General features: G+C 44.6%; 1 protein-coding gene across 1 annotated transcript in view; it reads left to right on the top strand.

The window, feature by feature from the left end:
• drc8 (dynein regulatory complex subunit 8) overlaps positions 1-17,963 on the top strand; it is a 47,408-nt gene that overhangs the window by 12,145 nt on the left and 17,300 nt on the right. The window contains exons 3-4 of the mRNA XM_078557619.1: positions 4,181-4,253; positions 6,852-6,931. Coding sequence (XP_078413745.1) covers positions 4,181-4,253; positions 6,852-6,931 — 153 coding nt within the window. The remainder of the gene's footprint in view (positions 1-4,180; positions 4,254-6,851; positions 6,932-17,963) is intronic.

Here is a 17,963-nt window from a genome sequence, read left to right as displayed (position 1 = left end):
GCAACAGCAATCCTGGAGTACACTGACACTTGGTGGCCAGATTGATAACTGCTGTCAGCACAAGAACAAATCTACACAGACTAATTTAATTGATACACACCTTCTATATTAAAAACCTTGCATTTCAAATATTATAATGTACCTCTAACTTCGCTGGTTGATCCATGCATTCACTTGGTTGGATGGTTGGGGCTGGTGATGTGGGGAGTGTGGATTTGGGAGCAATTTCAACCTGTTTTCACTGACCATGATACTTTACATTTCTCCTATCTGGCAATTCTTCACCCAGGAATTTTACTTGCTTTGCTTGCTCCTGGATTTCAGCATTACTCTTCTCCCTTCCAGGCTCACTACATCATCTCACACCTCAGCCTCTTCAATCCGTGCCTCCCATGAAAGCCCACTTCAAGTACCCAATGTCCCTTCAACATCAGCCCAAATCACAGAATTGTTACAGCATAGAAGGAGGCCATTCGGCCATCATGTCTGCACCGGCTCTCTGAATGAGCAATTCACCAAGCGCCACTCCCCCGCCTTCTCCCCGTAACCCTGCACATTCTTCCATTTCAGATAACTATCCAATTCCCTTTTGAATGCCTCGATTGAACTTGCCTCCACCATACTCTCTGGGAGTGCATTCCATATCCTAACCACTTGCTGCATGAAAGTTTCCCCCTCATGTCACCATTGCTTCTTTTGCCAATTACCTTAAATCTGTGCCCTCTTGATCATTTAGGGGACAGTTTTTTCCTATCTACTCTGTCTAAAACCCTCATGATTTTGAATACCTCTATCAAATCGACCCCCAGCCTTCTCCAAGAAAACAGTTCCAACTTCTGCAATCTATTTTTGAAATTCCTCACCCCTGGAAGCAATTACATTCTTGTGAATCTTTTCTGCACTCTCTGCAATGCCTTCACATCTTTCCTAAAGTGTGGTGCCCAAACTGGATGCAATACTCAGTAGTTATTTTAGCAATGCTCCACACTCTTCCAGCCAAGCCCGTACCACCTTCCGAGTCTGTACTGAACTGCTGTAGTAATCATTTGCTTTTTATTCCATTCTGTTCTTCCATGCTGCACTCCTTGGTTCTATGCTGTCGCATGCATGGCCACTGTGAAAGTGCTGACTCTCCTTTTAACCCTGTGGACTCCAGATTGAGCTGCCAGTACCTTGAGGCTCGGACTCATGCGGGATTTTTAGGTCCCAATGAGACATGTGGAGAGGTGGATGGGTGTGAAAATTAGCACTGCTGGGCAATGCACCAGATTGACATTGCCATACCTGCTGCTGGCAGTTTTGCTTAGCATGGGGGAGAGTGGGAGCTGGCATTACACCCCCCCCCACCCCCACCACAACCAGGTTGGATAAGTGGCCAATTGGTCTTGTTAACAAGTTTGTTGTCAGCTCATTGAGAGTCCAGTTTGGAATTTTGGTTGAGTACATGGGTTGCATGATGGATCAGGGATGGTCCAGGTGCACAGAGGTGGCAGTGCTGAGATTTCCCAATGCAGCTCAGTCTTTGGCATGCTGTTGGACAGGGAAGCATGTGCTTTATCCCTTTTATCCACAGAATTCACTATCTTTCCACCCTCTCTTCCAGGTATTCCTATTTCTCTGCACTCCACTTAATCTTGGGGGCCACTCTGGCGATTTCCATCGCTGTCTCCTCCATGACAGACAGAATAGTGAGCTGTGGCACTCCTCCTTCAGTGCAAGCTCTCCCAAGAGTTGTGTGTCCTTCTCTCCTGCAATGACAAAACAGAGAGATATAAGGCACTGTTGGCCTCTCTGACCAAGGCCAGCAGCTCATTAGCTTAAGAAGCTGCATGTATTAATGTTGCCAGACCCTCAGGACTCTCCCCTTGCTGAGGTGTTAGTACGCACCCTGGGTACAGATTTCTCCCAATTTCAGAAGCACCATGCATCCTCAGGTTGCTTAGCTGGTATATCTGTTGACAGTTGCATACCCAGAGGCCTGTAATCATGGTCTTGTGTTGCACTCACCTTGCCAGCGTGCAAAAGGTCATTGAATCTCTTGCAGCATTGCACCTAGTTCCTCTGCACAACACTGCTGCTGACAGCTTCAGCCACCTCTAGTTATGCCAACTTTCTTTGGCTAGGTGGCCTTCTCCTGCCACCCTCTGGAAATAGGACCCCCCTCCTCTCTCTCATTGTCTCCAATAATGCCTCAAGTTCTGTATCTTTGAAGTGATCCTCTTGTGCTAGACCTTTGCCTGCATCTTGCTTCAAAATGGCTGCCACAGTAATGGCTGCAAGATGCCTTTAAATCAGCCCTGCACTTCAGAAACCCCGCCTCCATCCCACACCTGCTGCTATTAATTGGCTGCCAAATCCTCCCTCCAACCCATTAGCCTCTGTCAAATTGCATGCTGTGACTGCACTCCCTCCCCTCACCACGGGTAAAGGTTGGGACCAAGAAATGGTTCTGACATTGGTGTCCTAACCCCGAAGGCGAAAATCCTGCCCATGGTGACAGACCCAATCCTGTTGTCATGGTAACTGAAAACTGGCTGAATTTTTTTGCCCCTGGCAAGAACCTGGTCCTTGCCATAATGTAGTTAGAATGAACTAATCACTGTCAGATTCACAACATTATTACAAGATAATCAACTGCAGCTGGAGGATCATCAACTCGGTGAAAGACGCGCTTTGGTCTGCCCGAAACTTGTTGGTCTTCCAGCACAAAGAGTTGTCCCCGACCGATTGTTGCGGACTGGCACAATCCAAAGTCCAGGACTACGTGCTGAGGGACGCACTAAAGCTTGGGGCAGCTGCCGCAAAGGCGCAATGGGGAAGGGTCGCTGTCTAAGACCTTTCTACCACAGCGCACCGAGAGACTGGGAACTGTTTAGAGCCCCTCGGGCTGTACAGATCAAAATGAAAGGCTGTAAATGATTGTAATATTGTTTGTACTGATGCACCTGGTGATACATTTTGTAAAAGTTTAACCTGGATTGTACCCTTGTAATGTTGTTTTTGAAATGGTTTTGAATGTGATTGAAGATATTTTATGAATAAAGTATTTTTTTACAAAAAAAAACATTATTACAAGATATTTAATAATATGGAAAGTGCATATCACTTACATTGTCTGCATGTGGGTCAGTCTTTGTGCTGACAGCAATTATCAAATTGGCCACCAAGTGTCAGTGTATTCCATGTTGTTGCTGCTGCATAATGATATTTGTACTTGGGAACTTGCTACCTTCCAGTTAGCTTTGTTGTCTCCAAACCCACTCTTGGGTGTCACTGCCTGCCCCTACCACTTAGGTTCTCTTCCAGCTCCAGTTTCAGATTCTCTCTACCTCTCTTCTAACTCAATTCATACTCCCTCTTGACCTGAACCAGTTCCTACTTCCTGCCTATTTAAGCCTCCATCACTGTATACTGTCCCAGCCCAGACTCCAGCCGCCTGCTCCCTCCCATCCAAACCTGAGCCTCCACTTTCTCTTGTTCATGCATGTTAGTTTGGATCTTGGACATGTCAGGACCACAGCTTTGGAAGTCATCTAGCCCACTGCAGACTTTCATCACAGATATTGACTGCTTTTCCATTTTGGGGTGTCTGTTTCCATCCTGCCACATCAGGTCCATTCTTATACTCCTTTCCAACTCTGCTCCAAAAAAATGTGAGCCAGCAGATGTAAGAGAAAGGAGACAAGGAGAAGTAAAGATCTATAGAAAGAGCAGCATAAAAGGAATCACACAAAAAAGTAGAAGAAAAATGCGGAGATATAGGTATAACAATGACCAAGTGTGTGGCAGTCATACCGAGAGAGTGTGGGATAAAAGACAGGCAGGGCAGGCAGACAAAAAGAACAAGAGTGAAGCACAAGTAGAGAGGTGGTTACAGAAAGAAAAACATTTTTCATCTTTGTGAGCAATGCCATAGGAAATCAGCTAGTTAGTTTGAAAAAAAAATAACCAGTTGCTATTTCTAGACTACAACTTAACCTTAAAGTCTGGGTGATTTACAAAATGCTTGCTCATAACTATCCTAGCTTTTGATGTAAATTTTGACCCCTCATTTAAAATATTGCTATTTCAATGTTATTTCTATGTTAAAGGCATTATATACATTTGATTATATATCATATGTATTTTATGAAATCCATCTGCAAATTGCATGGCTAATCTGTTTATCTTCTATCTGCAGGGAAATTGGTACAATTATTAGATCTCTGGGCTGTTGCCCAAGTGAAGGAGACCTTCATGAAATGTTAGCAGAGGTATGCTAAATTTAACTAGTACTATTTCCAAAAGATATAAAATTGTCTTGTATGGGTTTGAGAAAACAAAGGCACCTGTAAGCCAATTTACCTGCTGTTACTGCCCTGTGTGTATCTGCTCATGCAGTGAAATGTCATGGAATAAAGGGGGTGAGGAGACCCATAACCCCTGAGATTTCACCCCTTTGGACCTGACTTGCATTTCTGGATATTAAGTAGACAGGGGTAGGAAATTAATGACCATGACATAGAAGTGGATGCCTTCCATGCCCAGACCTTATCCAGGGAGATGCAGCACTTTTCATTGCCTTACTTATAAATTTGGCTTTTAGGGCTTGTAGGTAGTGAGTAGTATACAAGAGGTGGTTTAAAAGTTAAGCAAGAAGATTGGCTCAATAGGTTTTAGCCCACTTAAAAAAAAACAATATTTTGCAACTTTCTTTTATGCTGGAAATTAGGTTTTCATGGGCCTTCATGCCATTTGATTGACTTAATTAATACTTCCCCTCACACCAAGACTTGATATCCTTCCCCTATCAAGTTGCCTCAGTTCCTTCCCTTCCCACCTACCCTCTGACTTACCTGTAAGATGCAGGTAACTAAATAAAGCTGGAAGATTGTGGAGTTTGACTTTATGCATTTACTTCTGAATTCTTGACCGCTGAAATAAGACAGACTGCAATGTTAGAAAATAGGTCTGGGGCTGTAACACTGCACAAGTCTTGCATTTTGCCTTTCCTGGAATAATAATTATTCTACTTAGGGTAATTAGGTAATTTTTATCAGTAATAAAGGAACAGCCCATAGATTTTTTGCGGATTTTTAAGCGTAGACTTGCTGTCATTAAGCATCTGATCCGGCACAATGCCCTCTGCCGGGGATCTGTGGCCTGTGTGAGCAGGTCAAGGAGCAATCTTATGCTCAATGCAAAATATGGGTCAATATTATACATACCGCAGCCCAGAGTGGCAGTAGAACGGACACCATCAGACAGAAAAAGAAGACGGGCCGGCCAAAGAAGACCTGGCGAAATACATTTAAGGAGGCCCTCCAAGAGCTGGACACCACCTGGGCTGGACGAAAGAGATTGTGATGGACTGGGGCCCTTGGCGGAGTCTTGCTGCCTATTGCCCTGCATGGGTATGGAGGAACTCAGTCTAAGTAAGTAAGCCTCCCAACCCAAATGGCAGTGCTGTGGTCAGTTATAGCGTCCTTACTCCCAGTCCAGTTTAGATTAGCTAACAGGAAGTTACATAGTCTGTGTGGCTCAGCTACATATTGAATAAACCAGATTAATGTATTGGAGTTTTTTTCAAAACTTGAATTGGAGTTTGTACTTTCTAATACTGCTCTCTGGTGTTCAAATATTTTGGGTGTCCAAATTGTATCAAGCCAGGGCAGATGTGCGCATTCTAGAATTTAGCATTCTACCCACTTAGGCCCAACATGAGCTTTGCTCTTTCCCATCAATTCATGAGCTCTATCACATTGGGTCACCCCATTAAGAAACAGTGATATTAGTTATGGGTACATCAAGATAATTTCTAGGGGAATAACCTTCAAGAATGAGAAAGGGAACACTCTGATAGATATTTTTAACTTTCAATTTGGTCCTAAGTGCCTGTGCAAGTTTATGAAACCTAACCACATGCCTTTATAGATATAGATTGTAGCAGTTGTTTTTTTGTAAATCAGGAAGCATTGCACCATAAAATGTTCCTCCTGGTGTACTACTTTAAAAGATTCTCGCGGTCCAATTTGGACTTTTGTGAAAATGACTTAATTCTATTCAACTCTCTGAAACAGAGAATGTTTACAATTGACTTAATTAGCAATAGAGAGATGTGAGTGAGGCACCCATTGGATATTGTAAGTTTGCCACTACAACAATCGCATACACTGTGCTACATAATGTAATATCTGTTTTATACCCATGAGTATTTACTGTACATATTAAGAAATATGTGCATCATATAGTAGAACATACATACTATTCGCTAATGGAGTGAAATTTCCTGTTTAATGGAAGGATGAAAAGTAGGCATTCTCCAAGAAGAGCAAACTTTTCCTGAAATGTGCAAACATGTGCGTAACAAGAAAAGTTCTTCAGGATGGTTATTTAAGCTGTATATGAGATTGTTCATTCAGAAAATAAAACCACTACTTCTGGATAATCTAGATAGTTTGTATTGTAAATATGAAATAATTCTTATAAAGACTAGGCATTATAATTTGATACAGCAACAGAAGCAACTACAAATCATGGAAACAGTGTAAAAGCTTTTATTTCAGGCTCTTGGTAGTCAGCTGTCACACATTTTTTGCACATTTAGTATCAATTAAAATGGCATTTACTTAAGAATGTTATGTTTTAACAATTTGGATTATTTTGACATATAGGAGATATACTTTAGGTTATTTTGAAAAGAATCATGTTCTCTCTTAAACTTTTCGTCTTTGATTTATAACTCAAATTTCAATATTGCCAGTAAAAGCTATATTGTAATTGTAACTCATTAGTTTCTAGAGGCAGTCTGATGGAAATTAGATATTGGTGTACCTTGCACTGTAATTCTGTTTTCCAACTTCTATTTAAAGGTGGAGGAAGAAGAACCCACAGGGTATATACAATTTGACAAGTTCCTTCCTATGATGACTAGAGTGTTATTAGAAAAGAAGTAAGTTCTGGATAAATTGTTTTATTCTTTCACTGCTGATTTAAAGGCTGATTTATTAAAGTGCCATGATAGCTAATTTATGAAATAAAAGATTGAATGTCATGATCAAAAATTTCACAGTCTGTTTCAAAATCGCTTGCTAACAGCTGAACACTTTACCACATTTTATGTAAATAGATGTTACAGAACTGTGTACCAACTACTATTGTTCCTCATTCCTTTATCTTCCATTTATGCTTGGATAAGGTTCAAAGGTGCCAAACTGCCTGGGTGACTTGAACTTTTAATAGTTTATGAAAGTGAGGCATCAGGGCTGAGAATTGTCCATCCTACCTCACCTGCGTTGTTCCCCGGTAGCAACGAAATATCGTTTGAAAAATCTCACACAGATTGCTGACGCATTTTAGTTGAAGGTGCCTGGGTAGACCTTCTCAACATCTCCCCTGAACTGCTTTTTGCAATGTTCCGTAGAGTCTACACCTACTCCAAGTGCAGGAGCTACCAGTATCCTCTGGAGGTCCTAGGGCAGCCTAGCAGGAATGAGTACCTAACTCAAAGGGTCTCTGCCCCATTTCCTCTCTGTTATGCCTGGATACCAAGGGCAGAATTTTCCCCCTGTTGGGGGCAGGCGGGAGCAGATGCGAACCCGATTGGCGCCCCCGATTGGGTCCACGCCGCCATTTTACGTGGGCGGGCCAATTAAGGCCTGCCCAATGTGACGCACAGAGGTGCCTCAGGGAGATTAGTTTATGGTTTAAACATTTAAATAAAGAAATTAAAAACTTTTAAAACATGTCCCCTCATGTGACAGTATCACATGAGCTGGGACATGTCGATGAATTTTTAAAAAAAATTTTAATTGAATTTTTAAACACTTCATGAAACTTCATCCTGCCCGTGGATGAGGTTCCATGAAAAATGCGAAGGCGGGCTCTTTGCCTGCCAACTTTAAGGTTGGACGGGCAGCTCATTTTATTAATTCAATTAGTTTTTAACAGGCCTTATTAGGCCTTTGACAGTTTGGCGGGCGCGCAGCCGAGTTGGCTGTGCACCCGCCGAACTGAAAATCTAAATGATGCGCGGTGATGTCGGGATGCCCACCTGACTTCACCACGCGTCATCTTACACGTTGGCGAGTGGTCCCCGCCCACACTTGCCGACCCGAAAATTCTTCCCCAAGTATTGCCCCAACACAACAAAGAGGAGCATGCTCCTTATAGACGTTATTTGCATCTGCCCAAGTTTAATTTGTATTTAACCGTGCCACCATCTACCCCCCCACAACCCACCCTTCTCGTTTTTTGATTTTGAATCTAAGATGTCACAGATCAAGTAACCATTTCAAAAGTCCTGGGCTACTCATTCTGTAGACTACCAAAAAGCATAACCTTTTTAACTAGGTTTTCTTTTTAATGTGTTGGATCCTGTAGTATGTTGAACTCTCACAAAATTGAATAGTGAAGCAACAGACTTTGTAATGAATAGTGCCACCATGTGCCCAAAATATTTGTCAGCACCCTAGAAACCTTTCCAATAAAATCTTCGAAATTCAGGACATGTTATAGTATTTTTACTAAAAAGGAAGGGAACTCATATGGTGATTTAATTTCATCGTGAATTATTAGTAAGTTTAATTTGTTTCTACTGTTCCATGACCATGTTACAATTAAAATAATGATATTCTTGTTTGATCCAGTCACAGTGGATTTTTAAAAAATTAATTTGTTCACAGGATGTGAGGGTTGCTGGCTAGGCCAGCATTTATTGCCCATTCCTAATTGCCTTTGAGAAGGTGGTGATGAGCTGCCTTCTTGAACACCTGCTGTCCATGTAGTGTAGTTAGGAAGGGAGTTCCAGGATTTTGATCCAGCGGCAGTGAAGGAACGGGGATGTAGTTCCAAGACAAGAAGATGTGTAGCTTGGAGGGAACTTGCAGGTGGCGGTGATCCCATTTGCTGCCCTTGTCCTTTTAGTTGGTAGAGGTCACGGGCTTAGAAGGTGCAGTTGAAGGAGCCTTGGTGAGTTGCTTACAATTCAAAAACTGGCTATGGCATTTTAATAACATAACAGCAAGTACAACTTAACGTAATTCTTTGATTGTGAAATTCGTGGGTTTGGAAGGTGCTGTCAAAGGACCCTTGATGAGTTTGGCCCTTTTTAGTTTTTTTTATATAGTCTCAGATTTGAGGCGCTATCTTTTTATAAAATTTCTCTCCTGCGAGCCCCTGACCTCTGTGTGCTCGTCAACCCCTTTCATTTTGTCAACAGTATAGGCTGGGCTCCAGCAGGGGCAGTCTTCAAAGTAGTGCCAATTGGTGGGAACAGCACCACATGTTTAGCTTGGTGCAACAGGCGGACTTAATCCATCACAGATTTGGACATTTCCATCAGCCTATGATGCAGTTTATCTTATTTATACTTGAGAGCATAGCTGAAGGTGGGAATATGACATCCTTGCTGTAGGCTGTACTCTATTAGAGTAAATGAACTGAAGGAACCACATGAAAGGTGTTGTTTTCAATTATTTCCAAATCAATTGACATCAGCATGCAGTACAGAGCTCAGAAAGTTACAACAGTGAGAGAAGCTAGTGAGACTGTTGTAATTTCATGTTTATAGAGAGTTGCCTGATTTACCAATGATTGATCAACAGTTCCTCCAAATGAACCTCATCCCTGCAATCTGAAATGTCTTTGTACTCTACTCATGCAGGCTTCATGTACCCAAGATGTTAATAATTACTCTGTTTGTAATCACCTGCTTGTTGGATTTAACTGAGATTCACACTGTATAACCAAAGTCTCTTCAAACGATGGATTTTAACACTTAGACAAGAGGTTTACAGAATGCATTGACTAATTTAAATACTAATTAATGATTTCCTGTCCTGTTAGTAAATAAAAATATTTTAAAAGAATAATTGAGCACCTAAGTACCTTCTCTATTTAAGTAGTGTTCCTGTTGATAACATGATTCTACATATTTAAAATACATCAGTTGTTTTACATCAAAATAAAAAATGATGGTTAAATGAAGGAAGCAAGCTATGTTGTGATCTAAATATGATCTAAAACTCATAATATTTTTCTTCATAGTATATGATTCCAGAAATTCAAGTTTATTGACTAATGCTGCTGCCTTTACTTCGTACAGTAGTTACATTATCTGTTTCATGGCACCATTTTTATTCTTTTGTTCATATCCCCTTCCACTGCATGGCAAATTATATATAATCTTATGGCCTGCAGTAAATATTCTAGCACTTGGTCTTTCATGTGAAGTGAGAAAGATTAGAGTGAAAAGGGGATTCCGTGTAAAATTGACTACATAAAGGCATTGTATTGCACTGTTCCCCATAACATGTATTAGTTCTCCTACGTTCTATATCCAATTACGGTGGATTGGGAGAAATTAATAAGGCTGTAATTTACTCTCAGGTTGGTGGGGGGGTGGGGGGGTGGGGTGGGGGGGGAGGGGGGGCGGTGGGGAGGTGCTTCAGATGATATTATAAGCCATAATAGTGGCGCCTGACTGGTTTATGGGTGTTACCTAAATCCTTGGTTATATTTCAGTCATACACCCATTTTCTGACATCAGTAGTTCTTTTCATCTATATGGTCTCTAACATGAAAATGATGCTAATTGCAGTTGGAAACCAAACTTAAATTGCATTCATTACAGGCTTTGCCGGCTTGGCAAGGTTGCTGTTGTAGTATAATGTGGCCAAGTGATTGATAATGTTTAATAAATAAAGACTATGTTCCATTTTAAACAACCACCAGATGGACTGCAGCGGTTCAAGAAAGCAGCTCACCACGGCCTTCTCAAGGGAAACTAGGGATGGGCAATAAATGCTGGCCTTGCCAGTGACACCCACAACCCATGAGTTAATTAAAAAAATACTTGCACTATACAAAAAAGACTTATAGTTATATAGCGCTTTTCAGGATTTCAGGACATCCCAAGGCACTTTACAATCAATGAAGTGATTTATAAGTGTGGTCACTGTTGTAATTTAAGAATTGTGACAGCCAATTTGTGCACAGCAAGATCCCAAAACAGCAATTTGATAGTGACCAGATAACCTGCTTTTTTTTAAAAATCGTGTCGATTGAGGGATAAATATTGGCCGGGACATCAGAAATAACTTACCTGCTCTTCTTCGAAATAATGCCATGGGATCTTTTACATCCACCTGTAGCATACGGAGCCTCACCCGAAAGGAGACACCTTTGACAGTGCAGCATTCATCTCAAGTCACTGGAGTGAGGCAGAAGGGGCAGAAGGGAGAATGGTACCAACAGAAACACAGCTGATACACATAAACCTTTAACGTGATAAAAGTCCCAAGACTCTTCACAGGAGAGTTATCACCCAAAAACTGACAACGAGCAAAATAAGGAGATATTAGGGCAGATGACCAAATATTTGGTCAAAGAGGTAGATTTAGGCAGCCTCTTAAAATGAGAGGCACAGAGGTTTGAGGAAGGAATTCAATAGCAGAGTTCTTGGAGGGTTGTAGCGCTGGAGGATTGATTTGAACACAAGATGAGAATTTTAAAATTGTGGCTTTGCTGGACTGTGACCGAGTGTGGTTCAGCGAGCGCAGGGGAATTAAAGGAGAATTAGATCTCTAATGAGTAACAAGGTGTGTGTATATTGGGCTTATTAACCATGCCAGTTTCCTTACTATGCAGCATTATAAGCCTGATCACTAATGGCACCATGTTGTGTATATTTCCCAGTCCCATGTACTGTCACGTCCTTGTAGAGCTCAATTTCTCAGTGGTTGAATTAGCATATCTACACATTTTTTGATGGTCACCTGAGAGCTTGGGCGAAAATGATCTCTTGTGCTTTGAGATTAACCTCTTCAAATATCAACCTTTATAGCACCCAGACAAAATTGCTCTGTTTGCCATTCTGAGATATTAATTAGTTTATTGACTACATAGAGGTATCCTTTTGCATTCAAATAAATACACCCCTCAGTAGTTGCCAGGTTTCCTATACTCTGGCCCAGAACTTCCATTCCCTGATGGGGAGGGGCAGGGGTGGTGGGTGTTGTACCGAGGTGGTGCCCCAGCATATGCGCTGGGTGACCTCCCCAGATGTCCTCCATGTAAGGACTGCATGGGAATTGCCTGGGAAGTTCAAGTTTCCGATGGGTAATTACCCTGCACTGGGAACCATCCAGTACTCTGACTTAAATCTCTTACCAGATTAGTTACTCAGGAAAAATGAAAAGGATTAAAATCACTTCTACTCCTGGGTAACCAAACTAGTGACCCTCCCACCCTGAACCCCCCACTGGAACCCCTGACTACACCACCTCCCCGCCCCCCACCCCCACTGGACCCCTACCAACTCCCCGACTGCCCCCCCCAGTCTCTTGACTACCTCTCAACTACTCCCCAGCCTCCTGTACACTCCCAACACTGGCACCCACCACTTACCCCCCCAAACCCTTGACTAACCACTGGACCCCTACCCTGAACCCATCCCACCCTCCACCTGTCCTACGTCACCACCCCCCCATCCTACCCACATACCTGACACACTTACCTTCTCCCTGGCTTCTCAACACAGCTGGGCCCTTTAAAATGACCTGCTTTATGGCAGCTAGTGCCATTAAAAAAAAGAGGTGTGACTCCACTTCCCCTGACGCTGCTGCCCTGCACCTGCCGGTATGCTGCACATTTCTTTGCAGGCCAAGTTGGAAGGTCAGATGAGAAATGTGCACCTCTCAACTAAAGTAAGTAAAAAGGAGTGGAGTGGCAATTGTGATTGCCACTCCTTGGAAGTTCTGGCCCTGGATGGATTGGCAGAGATTAATGAGGCTGTGGTTTACTCTGGAGATTCAGATGACATTTTGAACCACAGTAGTGAAGCTCAAGATGTAGTTAAAATGTTTGAAGTGGCTAATTTCACGATACTGGCATGCTGATTACATATTCACACCTATGTAGTATTTGGTGCAGTACTTATCATGGTTTAATTGTAATTACATTTACAGCATAGGTTTAAGGATTAGGTTTTCACTCTCCGACAAACGCATCCCTACCATTTCTGTCCAGTCGGCAAACGCACTAAGAATATATGAGAAGCCAGGGATGAGAAAAAACCCATTTGAAAATTGATGGTGCTGAGGATTATAAGATAGGATGACTGATAGGCTATTGTAATTCAGAAAAGATTGAGGGTTTTAGTGCACAGAATGGACAGCTCTTACATCCAAAGGATGACCATTGATAGTGTTAAAAATTGCAGTCAGTGTAATTTGTTTTATTACCTTTGGGCTATGTTTTCCACTATATAAAAAAAGTATTGTCAGACAATTCTAGTACATCTGCAGGCATATATCTGTGTGATGTAAGAGACTTACAGAACATGGGAAAGTGACTAATTTCAAAACACACTTTCCCTTCTGAGAAAATGGAAAATTGAACAAAAGAAAAAGTATTTTTTCCTCTGTTGCACTTTCTCCACTAATTTAAAACATACCCAGATATGTAAAGGCCTGTTTTGTTGCATTTATGAAAGCATTGCTTCAACTAAACCATATAACTCCACTAATCATGGACAAGGCATTCTTGACTGTGGAGTGAATTTTCAGCAAACCACAATTATTGTAAAACCCTAAACTGCCTATTTTACTTCTGCTGCCCAAGATGGAAAGGACAAAATCAGACAATCCTTGCAAGCTGTCAAAACTCATCAGGTCAGTGCTCACAACTCATGTGTGAAAATTCAACACCAAGGGTGGAATTTTCCGTGCCCACTGGCATCAGGCGTATTTGGCAGCGTGAGCAGACAATATGGCGAGAAGGCCAAAAATCAATTTCACGATGTTGTGAAACCAGTTTGCAATCATCCGCTCTGCCCGACAATGGCGGGCCGCGTTTCCCGACATCGGGAACCTCATTGTAATACATCTGCATATCATTATAAGGCCAGCCCACCGGAATCATCCCCCCATGCTGGATCGTCCGCCCACGTTGGCGTGATTGCATGCCGACATGTTTCACAACAGCATATATAAGGCGTCTACTTGGCAGGCTGCACTTTGAGGGGAACTCAGAGGTGAGTGCACAGTAACATTGCGCAGTGCTCGCAAGGGTCCCCTGTTGGACATCAAGGTTGAGGCGCATTGGAGGGTGGAGGGCAAGGGCTGCCTGGTGGTTAAGGTGACTTGGAGCGGGGTTTGGGGACAAGGGCTGCCCTTCAGTTGAAGTTAGTGCACAAACACGTGCAAGGTAGTGGGAGGCAAGCGGCCACACATTAGGGAAACCTTGTATAAGGTGGCCATTCCTCTGCAGCTGAGACAGTTCAGACACAGCCACATTGACATGCACGGAGTTGGGCCTCCAGCTTATCTGCGCACTCAAGCAACACAGAGGCATGAAAGTGCCACCAAAGTGCTTCTTGGGCACAGACTGCAAACTAATGAATATTTTAGTGGACTGCACAACAGTTGGACAAATGGGCAAGTTGTACAATCTCCTTGCTCAAGCTGGCCATGGAGCAGTCACTGGTGGAGGTGCCCTTTGCAAAGTCATCATTCCAGTTTGGACCAGTCTCCCCCATGGTTCAAGCTAACAATGCAGCCTGAGCTGAGAGCACAGCATGCAGTCTTCATGGGGCAGAGAGGTTGGGGTTTCAGCACACTAAACTCTGGCCATCCAAGTAGTAGCCAGCACTCCCTGGGATGCATTAAGGGGCCTTCAGACTTAGCCAAGAGAGGTTCTTAGAACATCCAAGCTAACCCATGCATCTTTCTCTTTCATCCTGCAGGAAGAGTACATCAGGAACATGGAGCCTGCTGCACTAGCTGTATGGCTCGTGGTATACAGAGAGCAGAGACGACGAAGAATAGAAGGATAGAGGTGCCTGGCTGCACAGAGAGGAGCAGCATCCTCATGAAGAAGGGCTGGCTGAGACTCCTGCACACGCCATTGAAGAGCTACAGCAAGCCATCACTGGTCGGTGCCTAGCTAGACCCAGGGTCTATAGACGCCGCCTTTCATTCCTGCAGATGACTGATAACCAGTGTCGCCGAGGACTGCGCATACCTAGGAAACTGGTCGGTCACATCTGCCAGCTGCTGCAGGATTTTGTGCCACAGGGACATGGAGGGCATCCACTGCCTGTGACTGTTAAAGTGGGATATCACAAGCCTCCACCCACAGATGCATCCATGAGGTCGCAGACGCCATCTTCGCGAGGGCATGCACAACTTTGTGCATTTTGCCCGGGACCAGGAAAGCCAGGATACAAGAGTGCTGGCATTTTCCCAGATCTCGGATTTCACACGGGTGCAGGGTGCCATCGACTGCATTCATGCGGCGCTCAGATCTCCATTGCAACAAGCAGTCAACTATGTCAACCGCAAGGGCTTCCATTCGCTGAATTTGCAGCTCGTGTGCAACCACCACAAATGTATCCTGCAGGTCTGCACATGGTTCCCAGGGAGTGTCCACGACTCCTACATTCTCAGTCGGTCACAGATCCCTGATGTCTATCAGGGTAAAGAGGCTGCAGGGATGACTCCTCAGGGACAAGGGCCATCCACAGAGGACGTGGCTGATGATACCCGTGTGGTGGTCTCAGACCGTAGCAGAGCGAAAGTATAATGAGGCTCATGCTGCAACTCGCAACTTGGAGCTTACCATTGGGATGCTGAAAATGAGGTTCTGGTGCCTGGACTGGCCTGGTGGAGCCCTGCAATATAGTCCACAGACAGTGTCAAGCATCATCATTGCCTGTTGCGCCCTTTACAACCTGGTGCTGCAATGGGGAGAGGAGCTGGCTGAGGTGGAGATGCAGGAGCTGGAGGTCGTCTCCGCTGAGGAGGACGTCGACAGGGATGAGGGTGAGGAGGTCCTTGAAGGCATCAATAACAATGATGAGGCCCTCGCACTGGCCAGATGAGGCAGGCGAGCTTGGAAGATCCTCATAGCTGTCTAGGAAACTGGTCGGTCACATCTGCCAGCTGCTGCAGGATTTTGCACCACGGGGGCCATGGAGGACATCCACTGGAGGGCATCTAGATTTGAGGAGGATGATGACAACATGCAGTGAAGAGACACCATAGATCTTCACATTGCATCTGTGATTGTTTGACTCCAGTCTGGCTTAAGGCAGCACACATACCTTCTGTGATAATGCTTCTGTGATGGAGACGTAGCAGAAACCCTAATCGTTGCTCGATTCTAGGAGAATGATGACGAAATGTAATGAGGACACTCCATAGATCTTCACATAGCCTCTGCGAAGGTCTGACTCCTGTCTGGCTGAGGGCAGCTCACTTGCGCTCTGTGTTCAGGGTCATATCATGGAGACACAGGCATAAAACATTAAAAGTGCCTGATCCTTTGTCACCCTTCAGCACCTGACCCCTTCAGAAGCACAGTGTCACTGGTCACAGATGCTGAAGCGATTGGGGCCAGCCCCACCTTAAAGGTGCTGAGAGCACACAGAGAAAATGATAGAACTCTGTGACGCCTGCCTTAGACATTCTGGCAGCAATGACAAGCACCATCGGGGTGCAGGCACCAGTAATATGTTCAGGGAGTGTGAGGCCGGACCATCACTTTGGTCTGAAGGCTGCACAAAGCACAGGGAAGAGGTCCTGGACTGAGACACCTGCCTTTATCTTGTGCAGGAAACAAGGTTTCACATCTGAGTGACATGAACACTGCTCAGAGTCATAGACAGGGAGACATTCTTGATGATTTATTTACAATAGTGAACGTTATGTGCAAATGATTAACACACGTGCCCAGACTGTGCAACTGCATCTCCTTAACTGGCCATTAACAGGTCCAGGCAGCGGGCGATCGAGAGGGTCGTCCCGCCCGATTGTTTGTCCCTCTTCCGTGGCTACGTTCGCGGCCGGGTGTCCCTGGAGAGGGAGCACGCGGTGTCTGCCGGCACTCTTGAGGCCTTCCGTGTCCGGTGGGCACCGCGGGGATTGGGGTGTTTTATCGACCCCCTTAACCACATTTTGGTTTAATGTTTGTAAGTTTCCTTTAAACTTTGTCCTTGGTTCTACAGCTGACCTGACTTAGGGGCTGTGTTTGCTTTATCCCTTATTTTGTTGATTTAGTTTAATTGGTTGACTCAAAAGAGCTACATCTCCTTAACCTTCCTAACCCTGCTGCTGCATCTTGGTACTCCCCGGGCGTCCACAGCAGAGGTGGAAGCAGCCTGCTGACTGCTACACCCTGTCTGTGATGACCTTGGTGGGCATCCTCTGGAAGACTGAGACCTGGAGGGCCCTGGCCTGCTTTCGCTGTCCTGTTGTGTGGCAGTGGCACCCTCCTCGGTCTGTGGAGCTGCAACTGCTGAGGTCACAGGAAGAGGGGATTTGAATGGGCTGGACTCTCCTGGAGTTATCTTGGTGGATGGCCTTGGGATTTGCACCTGCTGATCCTCCTCCCTATGGGTGCCCAAGGGCCCCTGGCTGATTCCTTGAGGAGAAGGGAAGCTGGAGTGAGGCCAAGCTGCCCCGCACCCCTCTCATGTACACACTGTGGGAGCCCAACTATGGCATTAGCGATGGAGTTCAGCCTGTGCAGCAGTGCAGGAACGGTGTCCTGGACCAAGGTCTCCATGGCGGCCGCCACCCTAACAGTGTTGACCTCGATGCGTAGGCATGTCGGCGCTATCACCTCAACTTGAAGGTGGACAGATTCCTCTATCGTGCCTTGCAATCTGAGGAGTGCAGCGGACATCCCTTCCTGATGTTCCCGAGCTTGCCTTTGCAGCTCCAGCAACTGTGACATGACCGAGTCCAGAGGTTCGTCATCAGACTCAGGCTCGGCAAATTTCTGGCCTCCTGCAGTCCTCTGAGTGCCAGAAACCTGGGAAGTCCCTGCCGCTGCCTGCTGTGGATCAGAAAGTGTGATGTGCTCACCAGATTGTGATCCCAAGGCTACTCTAAAGCTGGGTCCCACTGAGGTGTGTGCCTCTGTGCTGGTGGAGGGTGTGGGTGAAGGCTGTGACGGATCTTCAATAAGGTTGCCTTCAG

The sequence above is a fragment of the Cetorhinus maximus genome, chromosome 14 (genome assembly GCF_964194155.1).
Source record: "Cetorhinus maximus chromosome 14, sCetMax3.hap1.1, whole genome shotgun sequence".
In the NCBI taxonomy this organism is placed as follows: Eukaryota; Metazoa; Chordata; class Chondrichthyes; order Lamniformes; family Cetorhinidae; genus Cetorhinus; species Cetorhinus maximus.
Note: the sequence above shows the minus strand (reverse complement) of the source record. Positions and strands in the feature narration are given on the sequence as shown.